This window comes from Pelophylax lessonae (genome assembly GCF_965119305.1).
Source record: "Pelophylax lessonae genome assembly, chromosome: 2".
Lineage (NCBI taxonomy): Eukaryota > Metazoa > Chordata > Amphibia > Anura > Ranidae > Pelophylax > Pelophylax lessonae.
Window position 1 is genome coordinate 365,349,145 of NC_138769.1, and position 18,443 is coordinate 365,367,587.

General features: G+C 40.3%; 1 protein-coding gene across 1 annotated transcript in view; it reads right to left on the minus strand.

Annotated features, from left to right (window-relative positions):
- The window catches only part of COL16A1 (collagen type XVI alpha 1 chain), a 284,939-nt gene extending 271,223 nt beyond the window's left edge, over window positions 1-13,716 (minus strand). The window contains exon 1 of the mRNA XM_082246984.1: window positions 13,618-13,716. Within this exon, the coding sequence (XP_082103110.1) occupies window positions 13,618-13,696 (79 nt within the window). The 5' untranslated portion in view covers window positions 13,697-13,716. The remainder of the gene's footprint in view (window positions 1-13,617) is intronic.
- Between the last annotated feature and the right edge of the window lie 4,727 nt (window positions 13,717-18,443).

Consider the following 18,443-nt stretch of genomic DNA (forward strand, 5'->3'; position numbering starts at 1 on the left):
AAAAGGCAATAGCTGTGGGGGATGAGCTGATGGAGCAAGTGAACCAGTGTTATTAGTTAGTAGCCGGGTAGGCTTCTTTAAAGAGAAGGGTTTTCAGGGATCGTCTAAAGATGGATAGATTAGGGGACAGTCGGACAGATTGGGGTACAGAGTTCCAAAGAATGGGAGAAGTTCTGGAGAAATCCTGGAGGCGAGCATGAGAAGAGGTGACAAGGGAGCTAGAGAGCAGGAGGTCTTGGGAGGACCGGAGAGAGCGGCTTGGTTGATATTTTGAGATCAGGTTAGTGATGTAGCTGGGGGCAGAGTTGTGGATGGCTTTGTAAACTATTGTTAGCACTTTGAATTTTATTCGTTGGGTGAGTGGAAGCCAATGAAGGCATTGGCAGAGAGGATTGGAGGACACTGAACGGTTGGTAAGGTGGATAAGTCTTGCAGCAGCATTCATTATGGATTGAAGGGGGGATAATCTATGTAAGGGTAATCCAATGAGGAGGGAGTTGCAATAGTCGAGGCGAGAGATAACCAGGGTGTGAATTAAAAGCTTGGTGGTGTCATTGGTTAAAAAGGGCCGTATTCTAGCGATGTTGCGGAGGTTAAGGCGGCATGATTTGGACAGGGATTGGATGTGAGCCTGAAAGGACAGTGCAGAGTCCAGGGTTACCCCTATTACCTTGGCATGTGTGGAAGGACTGATAGTTGTTCCATTGATCTTGACAGAGAATTCTGGGGAAGGGGCACGTGGAGGAGGAAATATTATGAGCTCAATTTTAGATAGATTCAGTTTGAGGAAGTGGTGAGACATCCAGGCTGATATGTCTGTTAGTAGATCAGTGATGCGGGAGGAGACTGATGGGGTGAGCTGAGGGGTAGAGAGGTAGATTTGGGTTTCATCAGCATAGAAATGGTAGTGGAAGCCATGGGAGGCTATTAGCTGACCCAGGGAGGAGGTATAGATTGAGAATAGTAGCGGTCCAAGGACAGAACCTTGGGGGACCCCAACAGTAAGAGGAGTTGCAGAGGAGTAAGTGGAATTGTAAGTGACACTGAAGGTGCGGTGAGATAGGTAAGATTCAAACCAGTGGAGAGCACAGTCACGGAGACCGAGCAAACTGAGTTTTTTGAGAAGGAGGGGGTGGTCAACAGTATCAAAGGCAGCAGAGAGGTCCAAGAGTAAGAGTATTGAGTAGTGACCATTGGTTTTTGCAAATAAATCCAAACTTACTCATATAAAGACTTCTTCTTTATTATGGCCATTTTTCTTTGTGGTAGTAATAAAAAAAGAAAAATATGAAATTTTTCATAGCTTTTCCTATAATTCTTCAAATTCTGAACCCAGTAAGCAGTCAGGCACTACAAAGGTTTGGAAATGGAAGAATTGTATAATGATATTTATCTTTATTTAGTTAGGAAACTCAAAGGAATGCAAGCTTTGGTAGAGGTGTCAGTAGCTAACTGCACATAAGAAGTTACATAGTTGTTGTCCTGGAAACTCATCATACCAACTAATCATAACATTGGATCTGTTTAAATGTCATGCTCCTCCACATTTTGTGATGTGGCAATATGTACAGTATTGTAACGGCTACCCAGGTGGTGAGAGGGTATCAGCCGTTGGAGACGTCCTTTTTCCCGGCAAGTCCCTGTGTAGTAATGGAGTAGTAAAATCCCAACCATAAGATCCAAGAGGAGAGTCAGGTTCAGCTGTTGAACGACTGGGTAATAATGCAGTAAAATCCCCCTCCAGGAACGAGACGCGACTACGTTTTGAAGGGTCAAAAAAAAAACAACTGTTTATTGAAACAAGAATACAGGCTTTTATACACCTGGGGAGTATATCAGACACTACTTAAACAATGGCCCGACATCCACCCAGACAAATAGGTAAGGTCATTACCACACTTAACAAAAGCTGCCTCAGCCCAAATCAACATAATGTAGAAAAAAGTGCATCGTTAATCAGCAGACATTCCGTCTCTAGGCTGGCCATACCTTGACTTTATGGAATGTCCATATAAGGAGTCATTTCCTGGGGCTCACAGTGCAAAGAGAGATATGATAGCAGGGAGTGTAAATAACCGAATGGTTGCTGGGAAATGCTTCACAAACATGAACCAGGTAAGCACAAATATTCTCTGTCAAAGGTAAGGTTCTGTTACAAGTATAATTTATTCTGTTTATATCTAAACACAATCTTTGTTGCTTTCTTTAAAGCTGGCCTTACATTAATCTAAATGAACCCGGTTCAACAGGGACCTGCAAAATTTTGATCCATGCGTGGACAGGCGCGTTGTACACAAGTTGATCTATAAATTATCTTGTGTGCAACCAACCTGTCATGTTTTTCATAAACGATCAGTGTCACAGGCTACAGCATTGAATTCTGACAACGGGGAAGGCTCCCTGCTGTCAGAATACAATACCACAATGGAGAGGTTTCCCCCATCGAACGTGTAGACAGGGGGAATCAACTCTCTGGTTGAACGAAAAAAAAAAAAGTTCATAGTATAGGCTGCCTAACATTTTACTGACTTGTAGTTCAGTTTTCTTGATTTCAGGTTTACCACTTACTCATCAACTATTTATAGGATTAAATAAATAAAAATTAAGTAAAATTAAAATAAATAAAAATTAAATTAGGCTCATCAATAATAGTTAAAGTCATGCTGACCAGCCTAGGGTGTTCTGGGCTTCTGTTTGGTTTAATCCCTGTGAGAACCATATTACCGGGTAGCCCCAGGTATCCACTGTGATAGGTTTAAAAAAGGGTCTGTTTGTAGAGTTATCATTGTTTGCTTCAAAGGGTTATGGGGAGAGCCTCCAAGACTTGTCTGCCATACATGTACCCCCAAGATTAATCTTTTTTTTTTTTTTTTATATTTACTGCTTTCATATAATAATAATAATAATTCAAATATAATACTGGGATTTTTTTCTACACAACTATTTATTTTTGTGAATTTAGTGTAAAATGACTATGTTTCCAGGTGGAATAAGTTAACCAGCAGCTCCCTTGAAGCGCTCCAGGAACTTTGAAGGACCCCAAGCACTGCTGTTATCCAACACTTTCCATTGAGAGTTTTGGTTTCTCCCTCTGATCCCTATGCCACTACAAGACACAGTATTGATGTAGGGTTTGGCAGGATAAACCATTGCGCTCAATGTGGATGCTCTTTCTGACACACCCAGAAATGTCGGATAGCAGCAGCATTTGAAGCTTCTGAGAGAGTTAAGTTTTATTGTAAGTGGAAAGACAGTATTTCCCTTCTTCCTTTACATGGGCCTGCTGGTTTAACTATTTTTTTTAGCTCATCCAAGGCATGGGGGTCATAAAAATGAAACTTTACCCTTGACTCTTTTCAAACTGGGCAAAGTACAGGTTCACATTACCCTAAGGGTTATTTAGGGGGCATTTATTAACTTCTATTTTCTCTCTAGCCAGCATAATCTTCAGGGAGAACCTGGAGATATGCCCAAATCTTCCAGGTATGGAGGAACATATGGCAGTGCCCTGCCTTCCCGCAGTGTAGTGCTTAGTGCTGGGGTAACAGTCACCAGTCCTGAGTGCTGTCATGTGAGAATGGAGGAGTGTGTACAGCAAGTTAAAATGTATTCAGGGATTTTGGCAGACAAGGACAGCAAGGGAATGAGTGAAAGGCAAGTAAATGCTCTTAGCGGTATTAAACCCAAAAACAAAAATGTTATATACAGCGCCTTATCAATCCTTAGTTCTGCTGGTTGCATTTGTTTTCTTTTTTTTTTCACAATTATTTTTTCCCTATATATTTTACCCCCCTTCCACCTGGACATTATATTCTGACAGGGGGACCTGCTTTGCCAGAATAAACTGATTAGTGGCTGCAGCCAATGATTGACAAAAATTTTCCAGCTTGTTTCATTCTACAGTTTGACTTAAGACGAGCTAAAATGGTTGAATTTCGATCATTGTATGGCCAGCCTAACTCATTCCATTCCTAGGGTGTCTCCACTCTACTGGAGGAGCAATGGAGAACACATTAGATGGTCTTAATTAACAAATTAACCACTTAAGCCCCGGAGGATTTTCCTGCTAAACGACCAGGGGGTATTTTGCGATTCGGCACTGCGTGACTTTAACAGACAATTGCGCGGTCGTGCGACGCTGTATCTAAACGAATTTGGCGTCCTTTTTTTCCCACAAACTGAGCTTTCCTTTGGTGGTATTTGATCACCCGTGCGATTTTTACTTTTTGCGCTATAAACAAAAAAAGAGCGTACATTTTGCAAAAATAACAATATTTTTCACATTTTTTTATATGAAATTCCCCAAAAAAAAATGTAAAAATCAAAATTTTTTAAAATTTTCGGCCAATTTGTTTTATGCTACCTATGTTTGGTTTAAAAAAATTGCAAAAAGCGTATTTTGATTGGTTTGCGCAAAAGCTATTGCGTTTACTAACTAAGGGAAAGATTTCTGTCATTTTTGGTGTTTTTTTTTTTAACCACTTAAGCCCCGGAAGATTTTACCCCCATTCCGACCAGGGGGTATTTTGCGATTCGGCACTGCGTGAATTTAACGCACAATTGCGCGGTCGTGCGACGCTGTACCTAAACGAATTTGACGTCCTTTTTTTCCCACAAACAGAGCTTTCTTTTGGCGGTATTTGATCACCTGTGCGATTTTTTGATCACGCGCTATAAACAAAAAAAGAGCGTCAATTTTGCAAAAATAACAATATTTTTCACATTTTTTTATATGAAATTCCCCCCAAAAAAAATGTAAAAATCAAAATTTTTAAAAATTTTCGGCCAATTTGTTTTATGCTACCTATGTTTGGTAAAAAAAATCGCAAAAAGCGTATTTTGATTGGTTTGCGCAAAAGTTATCGCGTTTACTAACAAAGGGAAAGATTTTTGTCATTTTTGTTGTTTTTTTTTTTAACGCGTAATGGCGGCGATCTGCGATTTTTTTTGCGGTACTGCGACATTGCGGCGGACAGATCGGACCCTTGACTGACATTTTTGACACTTTTGGGGTTACCAGTGACATTTCTACAGTAATCAGTGCTATATATATGCACTGTTACTGTAAAAATACACTGGTAGTGAAGGGGTTAACTTTATTTGGGAGGGAGGGGCTGTGTGTGTCCCTAGGGGCGTGGTTTCTACTGTGATTGGCTGTGGCTCTAGCTGTAAGGACACTGATCAACGGATCTACATACCAGATCCGTTTTATCAGTGTCTTTGCAGCGAGGAGAATGACAGGCAGTTTGTTTACACAAGCTGCCTGACATTCTCCCTCTCCCCCGCCGATCGCCGAGTGACCGGCGGACATCGGGTCCGCTGGTCACACGCGCGGGGGGGTCCGTGACCACGCGGGAGCGGGAGCGCGCCCCCGGGGGCGCGCGCTCGCTCCCTAGACCCTCACAAGCAAGCAACGTAGCCCTACGTTAGTTTGCCTGTGAGGGGCTGACCGCCGACGTAGATAGTCGTGCGGCGGTCGGCAAGTGGTTAACGTGTAATGGCGGCGATCTGCGATTTTTTTGCGGTACTGCGACATTGGGGCTGACAGATCGGACCCTTGACTGACATTTTTGACACTTTTGGGGTTACCAGTGACATTTCTACAGTAATCAGTGCTATATATATGCACTGTTACTGTAAAAATACACTGGTAGTGAAGGGGTTAACTTTATTTGGGAGGGAGGGGCTGTGTGTGTCCCTAGAGGCGTGCTTTCTACTGTGATTGGCTGTGGCTTGAGCTGTAAGGACATTGATCAACGGATCTACATAGTAGAACCATGTGATCAGTGTTTTTACAGCGAGGAGAATGACAGGTGGCTTGTTTACACAAGCTGCCTGACATTCTCCCTCTCCCCCGCCGATCGCCGAGTGACCGGCGGACATCGGGTCCGCTGGTCACACGCGCGGGGGGGTCCGTGACCGCGCGGGAGCGGGAGCGCGCCTCCGCGGGCGCGCGCTCGCTCCCCAGAGCCTCACAGGCGAGCGACGTAGACCTACGTCACTCTGCCTGTGAGGGGCTGACTGCCGCAGTAAATATACTGTGAGCAGTCGGCAAGCGGTTAAAGCTGAACTTCAGCTAACACGTTTTAAGCAGTTACAGCAATCGTTTTTTCTTAGATAAAGGTTTTACATTAATGGATAAAAGCTGACCATTGTAAGCACACCTATTAACCATAAATGGTTTGTTTCAACCTTTTAACTGGTACTTTTTTGAACAGCTTAGTGTGTCAAATGGTTTTATTGAAATTACTTTTAATACTCCTTCAATGCAACCAGTTGCTATAAGTGCCTCCCTGCTTCCTCATGTATTGGGGGAGTCCAGTGGGACAGATCTTTTTATGTGTTGACCTTATGTATGTGTACATGGCTGGCACTAGATTGTTATCTCCTTCTTGCTCTTCTTACACCCCCCCAACTTTTCATTTTTTTTTTCTTCCCATTACCCAGTTGGTGAGCTGATCACACCCCCCACCACCCAGGATGCAGACCATGCTTCCTTCTGAGAATCTATTTACCTTTCTCTCACCCCTCATCCCCTTTTTCTGTTACTAATTTTTCCCAGATGTGTCTTCCTATCTCCAGACTGAAAAAACGATATATGTACGAATTGCTTAAAATTGGTATTTGTTGTGCCTTTTCGACATATCTATTGACATGTCAATACGGTCATTATTTTGTTCTTTCCGGTAACCATGACTTGTATAATATTTTTCTTTTGTTGTTTGTGATGCAACCCTTTATTAAATAAAGAATGATAAAATAACATAGAAGCTGAATGCTCTCCTGCTTTCACTGGCTTTGTAAATATAAACATATTTTAGATACCTATCATCACCAAAGAAAAATCCTAACGATTGATTATTCTGAGAGCTTTAACCTGAAATCAGCACGGTTACTATGCACAATAGCCCACTTGCACATTTCACTCTGGTGTTAATATTCAGGCTGGAATAAGGTCACCTTTTTTCATTTTAGTAAATGATGTAGTTGCCATTCATTACATGGCAAAGTAAAAATAATTAGTAGGCTCTTGTCTTACATAATTGTTAGTAGATCTTAAAACTGATTTATCAGTCACATTACAAGGTGCATGACCAATAGACCAAATTCCCACATGTTTTTAAATCTTTTTCCTAAAATATTGTGATGGCATCATCTTTTATGATTCAGTATGATTCTCCTTCAAAAGGTGCCATTAGACATACTATGATAAAGTATGTATCTAACAACTTGGACGGTCAGTAATTGAGCTAAATAACCGTTTTGCTCCATCTAACCCAACTTTACGCTTCAAAGCATAAGAATTACTTAGCTATCCTAATTACAAAAAAGATAAGGAGTCCCAAATGCATTTAGACAAACTGGTTCATATAACCAGTTATTGTGTATAACACAGATTAATATTTTTTCATTGTTTCTTCCAGTTATTATGCCACATCATTAAGTTCATAATGACTTCGGGGTGTAGTTACGGGAACCAAACAATTCTTGTAGACTTGTTCCAGCAGATTATACTTGTTTTGACTAATACTTCAAGCATCCTATTAAAGCCTGCTTTTGCTGTAATGTTACAGTTTTCACGAGGTGCATATTTATTGATATAGTTTACGACAAGAATTAAATATATATACTGTACATATGTAACCAGTACATTTTTATAGCTATTGAAAACCCTAGGTGGAGTTGTCTTGTTTCATTCTTTAGTAACATGATGAAAATAGCATAAACTGTAAAGACCATGCAGAGTATATAAATTTGAGTCAGCACATTGACTTGAAAATAATTTGCATCTCATTACAGGTTATTGTGGAAAATATGAATGTCTACAGTTGCAGTATAGAATGTTTATTACATCTTTTTCTAAACTCATTTTGAAACTCTTGATAGCTCTGTTATGCCTCCACCACCATAAATTATACATTATGGAAATTGGAAATTTAACATTGTTCAAAGAGCTGCAGTGCAGTCCTGCTTGGTATAGACCTATACTCAGATTGGCCATAGGACCTATGTTCTTTAACCCTTTAGGTAAGATGAGTTTTTTTTTGTTCATGCAAATAGACAACCAACTTAAAGTTTATTTAAAGCTCAAACTTTTTTTTTCCATTTTGGATGTGTAGAGGAGTTAGAACCTCTGTTAGGCTTTTTCATGGTCTATGCACCTATTAGGTAGATTCAATCTCTCTTTTTTGCTCTGCTGACCACAGTCATTAAGAATGAAAGTGAGAGAAAATCCAAAATGTTAATTTGTTACCATAACAGAAATAGAGCAGAAATATTGCAGCGGGGACACTTTTTCCAGAGAGAACGATCTAAAGGGGTTTTCTCTAACTTTGGAGAACTTTGGAGAAATTACATTTTACTTCTTGCTGCACAAAATGTTAATTTAAATATATTCCTCTAGCCCAAGAGTTTCCAAACTATGGCCCGTGTATAACATATACTATATTGTCAAAAGTATTGGGATGCCTGCCTTTACATGCAAATGAACTTTAATGGCATCCCAGTCTTAGTCCGTAGGGTTCAATATTGAGTTGGCCCACCCTTTGCAGCTATAACAGCTTCACCACTTCTGGGAAGTTTGTCCATAAGGTTTAGGAATGTGTCTATTGGAACGTTTGACCATTCTTCCAGAAGCACATTTGTGAGGTCAGGCACTGATGTTGGACGAGAAGGCCTGGCTCACAGTCCCTGTTCTAATTCATCCCAATGGTATTCTTTCGGGTTGAGGTCAGGACTCTGTGCAGGCCAGTCAAGTTCCTCCACCCCAAACTCACTCATCCATGTCTTTATGGACTTTGCTTTGTGCACCGGTGTGCAGTCATGTTGGAAAGTTGGTGTTATTATAGATAAGAGCAGTCCAGAGCATGAAATTGTCCAAAATGTCTTGGTATGCTGCTGATGCCTTTAGAGTTCCCTTTACTGGAACTAAGGGGCCAAGCCCAACCCATGAAAAACAACCCCACATCATAATCCCCCTCCACCAAATGATTTGGACCAGTGCACAAAGCAAGGTCCATAAAGACATGGATGAGCGAGTTTGGGGTGGAGGAACTTGACTGGCCTGCACAGTCAACCAGATAGAACACCTTTGGGATGAATTTGAGTGGAGACTGCGAGCCAGGCCTTCTCGTCCAAAACCGTGCCTAACCTCACAAAAGCACTTCTGGAAGAATGGTAAAACATGCCCATAGGCACACTCCTAAAAGTTGTGGATAACCTTCCCAGAAAAGTTGAAGCTGTTATAGTTGCAAAGGGTGGGCAAACTCAATATTGAACCCAACAGACTAAGACTGGAATGTCATTAAAGTTTACGTGCGTGTAAAGGCAGACATCCCAATACTTTTGACAATATAATGCACATACAGCCCATTACAAGATTCTATCTGACCCCCATCTTGGATCTGCGGTGCATCCTCAATGTGCACTGATTAAAGATTAAGGTCAGCAGACACTGCCTATGGCCTAAGGTCAGCAGACACTCTAGTTTAAGGGGGACTCTTTCAGTCTGTGAATATTTGTAAAATATAAAACTAGGTAATTGAACTAAAATGTTTGGGGACTCCTACTCTAGCCAATATCCACAAAGGAATTGAATTCCCTATGTTCATTAAATTCCTTTTCAAACCCTGATTTTACTGGTAAAAACAATGATGACATCATCACTATGCTGCATATAATCTGTGCAGATAGCAGAAATGTGGGTGCAATCCTACAACTGCACCCAAATAGTCTGAACTTGTCAAAGAAGCTCCTGCATAGTGAGACAAATTACTGCACAGATCTGACAGAAATACACAAAGATCACTAAGGTTCAAGTAGGAGTAAACATGGTTATGGAATTAGACAATATTAGTTTTGCTTAAAATTCAGCTTTAAAGTACAAACACCCATAAGATGTTTGTGACGTTATACATAGCAGGATCATATACCGTATTTTCCGGCGTATAAGACGACTGGGCGTGTAAGACGACCCCCTAATTTTCAAGTTAAAACATAGGTTTTGGGCTAGGTTTTGGGCTATACTCGCTGTATAAGACTACCCCTCTTCCTAAGCAAGGCAACACCATTGAAAAACATCAGATTTCTCATAGATTTCCAAGGTACCCTAGTACTGTAATACATGTAATCTCTCATAATATCTCCAAGGTACCCTAAGTATTACCAGTAGATGTAATCTCAAGACACTGGCTGTGCGGGAATCCTGTACCGGTATACCGTATGTACCGTAGCTTCGGCTACATACAGTATACCGCGCTGAGTCAATCACAGTGAGCGATGTATTCTATTATTGAATGCAAAGCCTGCTCGGATTGGCAGAGTCAGAGAGGCGGGCTGAGGTTACTCCACCAATCCGAGCAGGCTTTGCATTCAATAATAGAATACATTGCTCTCTCTGATTGGCTCAGCGCGGTACACTGTATGTAGCCGAAGCTACGGTACATACGGTGTACCGGTACAGGATTCCCACACAGCCAGCGTCTTGAGAGATTACATTTACTGGTAATACTTATACTTAGAATACCTTGGAGATATTTTACTTGGCGTATAAGACGACCCCCCATTTTTGGGGGATTGTTTTGAGGTTCAAAAGTAGTCTTATACGCCAGAAAATACAGTGATAATGAGATTTGTTTGTGGTACTCAAAAAAATCTTAATATTAGTAAGGACTCATTTACATGGACTGCCGCTGGCGAGAATCAGCCAATCAGCTTCTAACTTCAGCTATTAGGCTTTGACAAAAAAAAGAGATTTTGCACTCTTCAGTTTTAGTAAATGAACCCCTGTGCATCCAGGTTTGGTATTTCTGGCTGCATACAGTGGGTACGGAAAGTATTCAGACCCCCTTACATTTTTCACTCTTTGTTATATTGCAGCCATTTGCTAAAATCATTTAAGTTCATTCTTCTTCCTCATGAATGTACATATAGCACCCCATACTGACAGAAAAACACAGAATTGTTGACATTGTTGCAGATTTATTAAGTATTTCCTAAGTATTCAGACCCTTTGCTCAGTATTTAGTAGAAGCCCCCTTTTGATCTAATACAGCCAGGAGTCTTTTTGGGAAAGATGCAACAAGTCTTTCACACCTGGATTTGGGGATCCTCTGCCATTCCTCCTTGCAGATCCTCTCCAGTTCTGTCAGGTTGGATGGTAAACGTTGGTGGACAGCCATTTTTAGGTCTCTCCAGAGATGCTCAATTGGGTTCAAGTCAGGGCTCTGGCTGGGCCATTCAAGAACAGTCATGGAGTTGTTGTGAAGCCACTCCTTCGTTATTTTAGCTGTGTGCTTAGGGTCATTGTCTTGTTGGAAGGTAAACTTTCGGCCCAGTCTGAGGTCCAGAGCACTCTGGAGAAGGTTTTTGTCCAGGATATCCCTGTACTTGGCCGCATTCATCTTTCCCTCGATTGCAACCAGTCGTCCTGTCCCTGCAGCTGAAAAACACCCCCACAGCATGATGCTGCCACCACCATGCTTCACTGTTGGGACTGTATTGGACAGGTGATGAGCAGTGCCTGGTTTTCTCCACACATACCGCTTAGAATTAAGGCCAAAAAGTTCTATTTTGGTCTCATCAGACCAGAGAATCTTATTTATCACCATCTTGGAGTCTTTCAGGTGTTTCTTTAGCAAACTCCATGCGGGCTTTCATGTGTCTTACACTGAGGAGAGGCTTCCGTCAGGCCACTCTGCCATAAAGCCCCAAATGGTGGAGGGCTGCAGTGATGGTTGACTTTCTACAACTTTCTCTCATCTCCTGACTGCATCTCTGGAGCTCAGCCACAGTGATCTTTGGGTTCTTCTTTACCTCTCTCACCAAGGCTCTTCTCCCCTGATAGCTCAGTTTGGCCGGACGGCCAGCTCTAGGAAGGGTTCTGGTCGTCCCAAACGTCTTCCATTTGAGGTTTATGGAGGCCACTGTGCTCTTAGGAACCTTAAGTGCAGCAGAAATCTTTTTGTAACCTTGGCCAGATCTGTGCCTTGCCACAATTCTGTCTCTGAGCTCTTCAGGCAGTTCCTTTGACCTTATGATTCTCATTTGCTCTGACATGCATTGTGATCTGGAAGGTCTTATATAGACAGGTGTGTGGCTTTCCTAATCAAGTCCAATCAGTATAATCAAACACAGCTGGACTCAAATGAAGGTGTAGAACCATCTCAAGGATGATCAGAAGAAATGGAAAGCACCTGAGTTAAATATATGAGTGTCACAGCAAAGGGTCTGAATACTTAGGACCATGTGATATTTCAGTTTTTCTTTTTTAATAAATCTGCAACAATGTCAACAATTCTGTGTTTTTCTGTGAGTATGGGGAGCTGTGTGTACATTCATGAGGAAGAAGAATGAACTTAAATGATTTTAGCAAATGGCTGCAATATAACAAAGAGTGAAAAATTTAAGGGGGTCTGAATACTTTCCGTACCCACTGTACAAACTGGATGCAGCTAATTGTCCAGTTTGTATGTGGCCATAGCACAGAGTACTGCTGCATGCAGATGGAAGGGTTAGGCACATCTGAAGACAGCGGCCTATCAGCCCTCATTCTCCTGTCTGAATTAGGCCTAAAGTGGAAAAGTTTCAGCAGACTAAGGTTTTCCTCATCTGTCCTGGTTTAGGGATGGTGGCATGAGTATGTGTTAGTCAGTGGAAACTACAACCTCCAGTTGAAAAATGTGTTATTGCTGTTTTAGAAGGTCAAACGTTTAGTGAACATAACTTTTTGCAACCCTACTGAGTTGAGGTTTCCTAGCAGTATACTAAGCTGCTAATTGAAACAAAAAGCAGTATTTACTTCCAAAGATGTGTTTGGTGCATGCAAAGCATTGATGTAGCTTTGCTAGACTTGTGTTGGATACAGAGCAATCAGATGCTCCACAGATGCCCATGCATGATTACTGCTGTAACTTACTCTGGGTTTTTTTTTACAATATGGATGCACATGGTATTCATTAAGTCATATATCTGTACCAGATTTTTTGCTTGAAACAGTCTATTTTAAAGTTCACCTGTGCCCAGAATATGGGTATTAAACTATTTACACATAAGAAGCAGTGAAAGAGCTTTAAAACAAGCCATCCATAACCCATCTAACGCATTTTATTGTGAAGTAATTCATTTTCAAAGATAAAGAATGATCTCAACAAAGACTCCAAAGTTGGATTTCTGTTCAGAAACACCTGTTGTTTGTTTACATTAGAGGGCTGGCAGCTTGCCAAGATTCTGCTCTGCATACGGAAAAGCTGAGATGTCATTATCTGTGTTGAGAAATATAAACATTATTTTCTCTAAAATGCTTATAGACGCAGAGATAAATGGCAGCTTGCTTTCAAGTGCCTTTACCACATGTTCAGAATGCATGATCTAGGCATGGTCTAAGCATATGTTCTCCTGAAGATCATTTACATCCTGCAAACATAATTCATTTAAAAAAACAAGAAAAACTGGTTCAATGTTTAGAGCTTTAAGAAATATCAAAATACAATCTAAGGCCTAGCCAAGAAGCTTATAGAGACTAGTACATTTGACGAGGAGCTGTCGGGTTTGCTTAGGATTTTCAAAAGAAATATGATGTAAGAGAGGGTATAGGAGGGTATGCTTGAAACTTGGTACCTGTTTGAGGTAGGATTCTTCCATTGCTGTTAAAAATGCAAATGCTCAGATATATCGCTGATGTCCAAAAAAGCCACATTTTGGCAGGTGGTGAGTTCAATTGACCTGTTTAATATGAATACAGAATAAATACAGTTAATATTACTTTGCTACTTGGCAAACCCTTGTAAATATGTTGACCTTGTATTAGCAAATACACTGTGCACAAAATGTAGGCAGGTGTGAAAAAATGTAAATTGAGAATGCTTTCAGAAATAGAAGTGTTAATAGTATCAATTAATAAAATAGAAAGTAAATTAAGAGAACAGAACAGAACTGAAGAGAAATCAAAATCAATATTTAGTGTGACCACCCTTTGTCTTAAAAACAACATCAATTCTTCTAGATATGTTTGCAGACTACAGATCTTCTATCATGTAGGCTGCCTCAAATCCTATCTCTTCATGTAATCCCAGACAGACTTGATGATGTTAAAATCAGGGCTCTGTGGAGGTCAACCATCACTTCCAGGACTCCTTGTTCTACTTTACACTGAAGATAGTTCTTAATGAAATTGGCTGCATGTTGGGGTTGTTGTCCTGCTGCAGAATATATTTGGGGCACATCACACACCTCCCACGATGTTATGGCTTGATTGATAAGTATCTGCCTGTATTTCTCAGCATTCAGGGCACCATTGATCCTGACCAAATCTCCAACTCCATTTGCAGGAAATGCAACCCTAAACTTGCAAGGAACTTCCACCATACTTCACTGTTGCTTGTAGACGCTCATTATTGTACCGCTCTCCAGCCCTTCATTGAATAAACTGCCTCCTGCTACAGCCAAATACAGTCAAATTTTGGCTCCTCAGTCCAGAGCACCTTCTACCATTTTTCTGCACCCCAGTTCCTATGTTGAGGTATGGCTTTTGGCTGCAATTCTTCCATGAAGACCACCTAGGTCCCACTGGTATCCACCAGTTCTGCGCTGATGACACTGTTGGACAGTCAAAGGGAAGTAAGCCTGATTTGTCTTTCATCTTCTGCATTACGTTTCCTTTGGCTGACCACTGCATCTACAATACAGTCCTCAACATTGCCCGTTACTTTGTGCTTCTTCAAAAGACCTTGAACAACACATCTTGAAATCCCAATCTGCTTTAAAATCTTTGTCTGAGAGAGACCTTGCCGATGCAGTTTAACTACCTTGTATCTTGTTGCTGTATTTATGACCTGTGACATGAAACTGTTTTCCACAACCTCACCTTATTAGCAGTTTGGATGTTCCTCATCCAGTTTTAGGGCCTCCTACACAGCTGTTTCTGTTTCAGATTATGACTGTATTTTAACCTACATATGGAAATGATGTCCATTAGCCCCTGCTTGGCATAATTGGTTAATCATACACGGTACTCTAATCCTATAAAATACCTAACTTTGTGAAAGTGTAAGAATTGATGCTGGTTTGAAGCCAAAGGGTAGTCACACCAAATATTGATTTGCATTTGGTTTTTCTTAAATTTGCTCACTTTGCATTCTGTAAATTAATAAAAATAATGAAAATATATATATTTGCAAACATTCTTACTTTACACCTTTTCTTCGCACCTGCCTAAAACTTGTGCACAGTACTGTATGTTAAAGGAGTAGGCGCAGTGTTTAGAAGTATCTGAGCAGTGATGATTTTGTATAAAAATGATATCCCAAATTACACTTGTATTATACATCCTGCATATCTCCCAACTTTTTGAGATGGTAACGAAGGGACAGCTATAGTAAAAGTATTTACAGTAGGCATAGGACACCCACTACCACACCCCCTTAAAAGAGAATTATACAAAAAAAAAGTGCTTTTTTTACCACAGCTATTACTTTATATTGGCTTTTGAAATTTACAAATGCAACCATTTAGAAATTGGATGGAAAGTTTAGCACTGGGAAACAGTTTCTGAGAGATAAATACTGCATTTTATATACGACTTTATAGATCAGACCAAATTAAGGGAAAAATGAGGAGGAAAGATGGACAGAGGGACTTTATTCCAAATCAGGGACAATGCCTTGAATTCGAGACAGTTGGGAGGTATAATCCTGTATACATTCACAATTGGAATGAAAAAGTAGATGATATTAAAGCAAACCTGAACTGGGGAAAAATCTTTAAACAGCATTCTGAGTTCAAAATTTACCCCCCGCCCCCCTCCCCACACACCCAAATTCTCCTCATTGACCAGTAATGCAGTTAATCTTTGTGATGGGCCAATAGTGAAGCTTACAAAAAAGGAGGGACATAGCCTCACCCTTGATGAAGGAAGCTGGTTAGATATTTTTATACCAAAGTGCCTTTAGATGTGGAAAACCATGGAATTAGGGACCTGCAGGTCCCTGTTGCCAATACTGAACATATGTGCTTTAGGTTTGTAATTTCCATATGTGTGCTTACATTTGTATTTACAAAACATTAAAGCGACTACGTTTCTATAAAATTTTACTAAAAGTCTTCTGCAATTGAATCTGATAGAATGCAATCCATTACTACTGGAAGTGTTAAAGAGTCTTATGGAGGCTGAAGAGCTGGTGAGGTAGGAAACATGGACTGTCAGAGAGGCAAGTGTACTACCTCATCTAATGCAGGGGACCTTTAGTAAAATTACTTTAGAGACTGTCAAGTTCTCTTTAAATGAAACTTATCAGGAAAGAAACACGTAAGTTGCTGCTGATAGTCTTCTTTGGAAAATACCAGATACTTAACTGTTATAATGACTTTTTGACTTTTTGATGTACTGTACCTGTCAGATCTCAGTTCTGCAAGACCTAGTGCGGGGGAGTTTCTCTTCTTTCAATTTTAAATGTTAAAAAAACCCTAGGTAGATCATTAAAATTTATTCTGATAAATTAGCAGAGAGCTGTAAATGATTGCAAAACATTTTCCAACCATCTAGATTAAATGAAATTCATCTACTGTTACTACTCCACAAATGAAAACATTTTTGCTTGACTTTACCAAAATTAGTGTATATGGGAAGCACAGTGATACCTCCATGTGCTCTGGTTTCCTCCCATGCTTCAAAGACATGCTGGTAGTTTCATTGGCTCCTTTCCAAATTATGTGCATGTATGTATGTATGTATGTGAGGTAGGGACCTTAGATTGAAAGCTCCTTGAGGGCAGGGACCAATGTGACTGTAAAGTGCTGTGTAAATTGTTGGCACAATATAAATACCTGTAATAGATAAATATGTTGTTGCAATTTAACACAATTATAGGTATCTTTATGTGATCAGAGTAAGGAAAACTGCCTGGTGAATGTGTATACATGTTATGGAATATGATTGCTCTTTAAAGTGTTACTATATAAAGTCCCAAGTGCTGCTGGAGTCTATATGCAAGAAAAACTGTGCAGTACTCATGGCACAGGCTTATTCCATTGTGGTATTTTAAATGATTCAAATAGACCTCAGGCTACACAAAAGGAATGTAAAGGAAAGAAACAAGATCTGAATTCCAAGTGAACTTTCTATCTGTAGAGGCAGAGGTAGATTTGCACTTAATACGTTTTTAGACAAACTACTCTACAAATCTAAGTCTGAATATACATATATTTCTGAACTACTGCTCACAGCAAAATGGTAAAGAAGATGTTAATAAATACATTTAACGTGTCACCAGGTGAAGAGCCTGACCAGACAGGTCTCCTCCCCCTGTATCGGCAGGTAGATACATGCAAGGATTTCCAGCTGTACACTTGGACCTATGCAATACCCTGGGCGTATGACCTCTTTTTCTCATAACACACAACTTGTTTAGAAAGGCCAGTGGGTAGATAAATGTCATTGGAAGGGGGGGGGGGGGGGGAATGACGACTCATATGCAAGCAATGAAGCAACAAGAAATGTTTAAGAGTCTAAAAGCTTTTTAATGCATTCAATAATGCTGCAATTAAATGTCCTAATGTCTTTACAGAAGACTATAGAAAAATAAAAAGAGTGAAGTGCAAAAAAAAAATGTAACTCATAGTAACTGATCTGTTTTTGGTTGCTGATTGATCGATTATTTAGTTAGGTTTTTTGTTTTGCCTTGAAGACCAGTTTACAGTTTATTTATTAGTTAAAAGTGTTTATATGACAACTTACATATTGTACATTCACATCAGGCCTTGTCTTTAGGAAGCTTACGATCAAAGGTTCCTGGCACTTGTAATGTGGCACTTATAATTCGAGGTACATATGAGAATTCTATATTATCACATTTTTCAAGTAAAAGTAGCAGCAGTTAGGCAGATCTGAGTGTTTTTTTTTTTCCCGAGCGCAAGTGCTCACTATATAATTTTGCCTTATTATTATATACGGCAAACTAGGTGGCGATTGATTCTTTGGTTCAAAGGTTCCTATCTCACATGCCTATATACACATACTGGGAGCCAATTTACCTACCAATCATGTCTTTGGAGTATGGAAGGAAAGTGACACAAGCACAGAAGATGCAAACCTCACAGAGGTAGTGTCTTGGTTGGGATCCAAACTTGGTGACCCTAGCACTACAAGGTACACGTGCTAGCCACTAAGCTATTGTGCTGCACAATAATTTATGTCACTTTCGTCTGCCAGTTTTATTATCTAGCGTTTAATGCAAGGTACAGCATGCATTAACCCTGATCAAAATGTAAAGGCTTATTGAGCAAGACAAAGTGCAGTGTACAAGACATAGTAAAGCAGAACGTCAATGAAATTCCTGTTGTCATTGCTCTGACTTCAGTGAACTGAGATTTGAATGGCTACTATAGCTCACTGCACACCATCACTGCGCTTTGCAATTGTGTACTGAATTAGTTTGCTTGTCTGGACT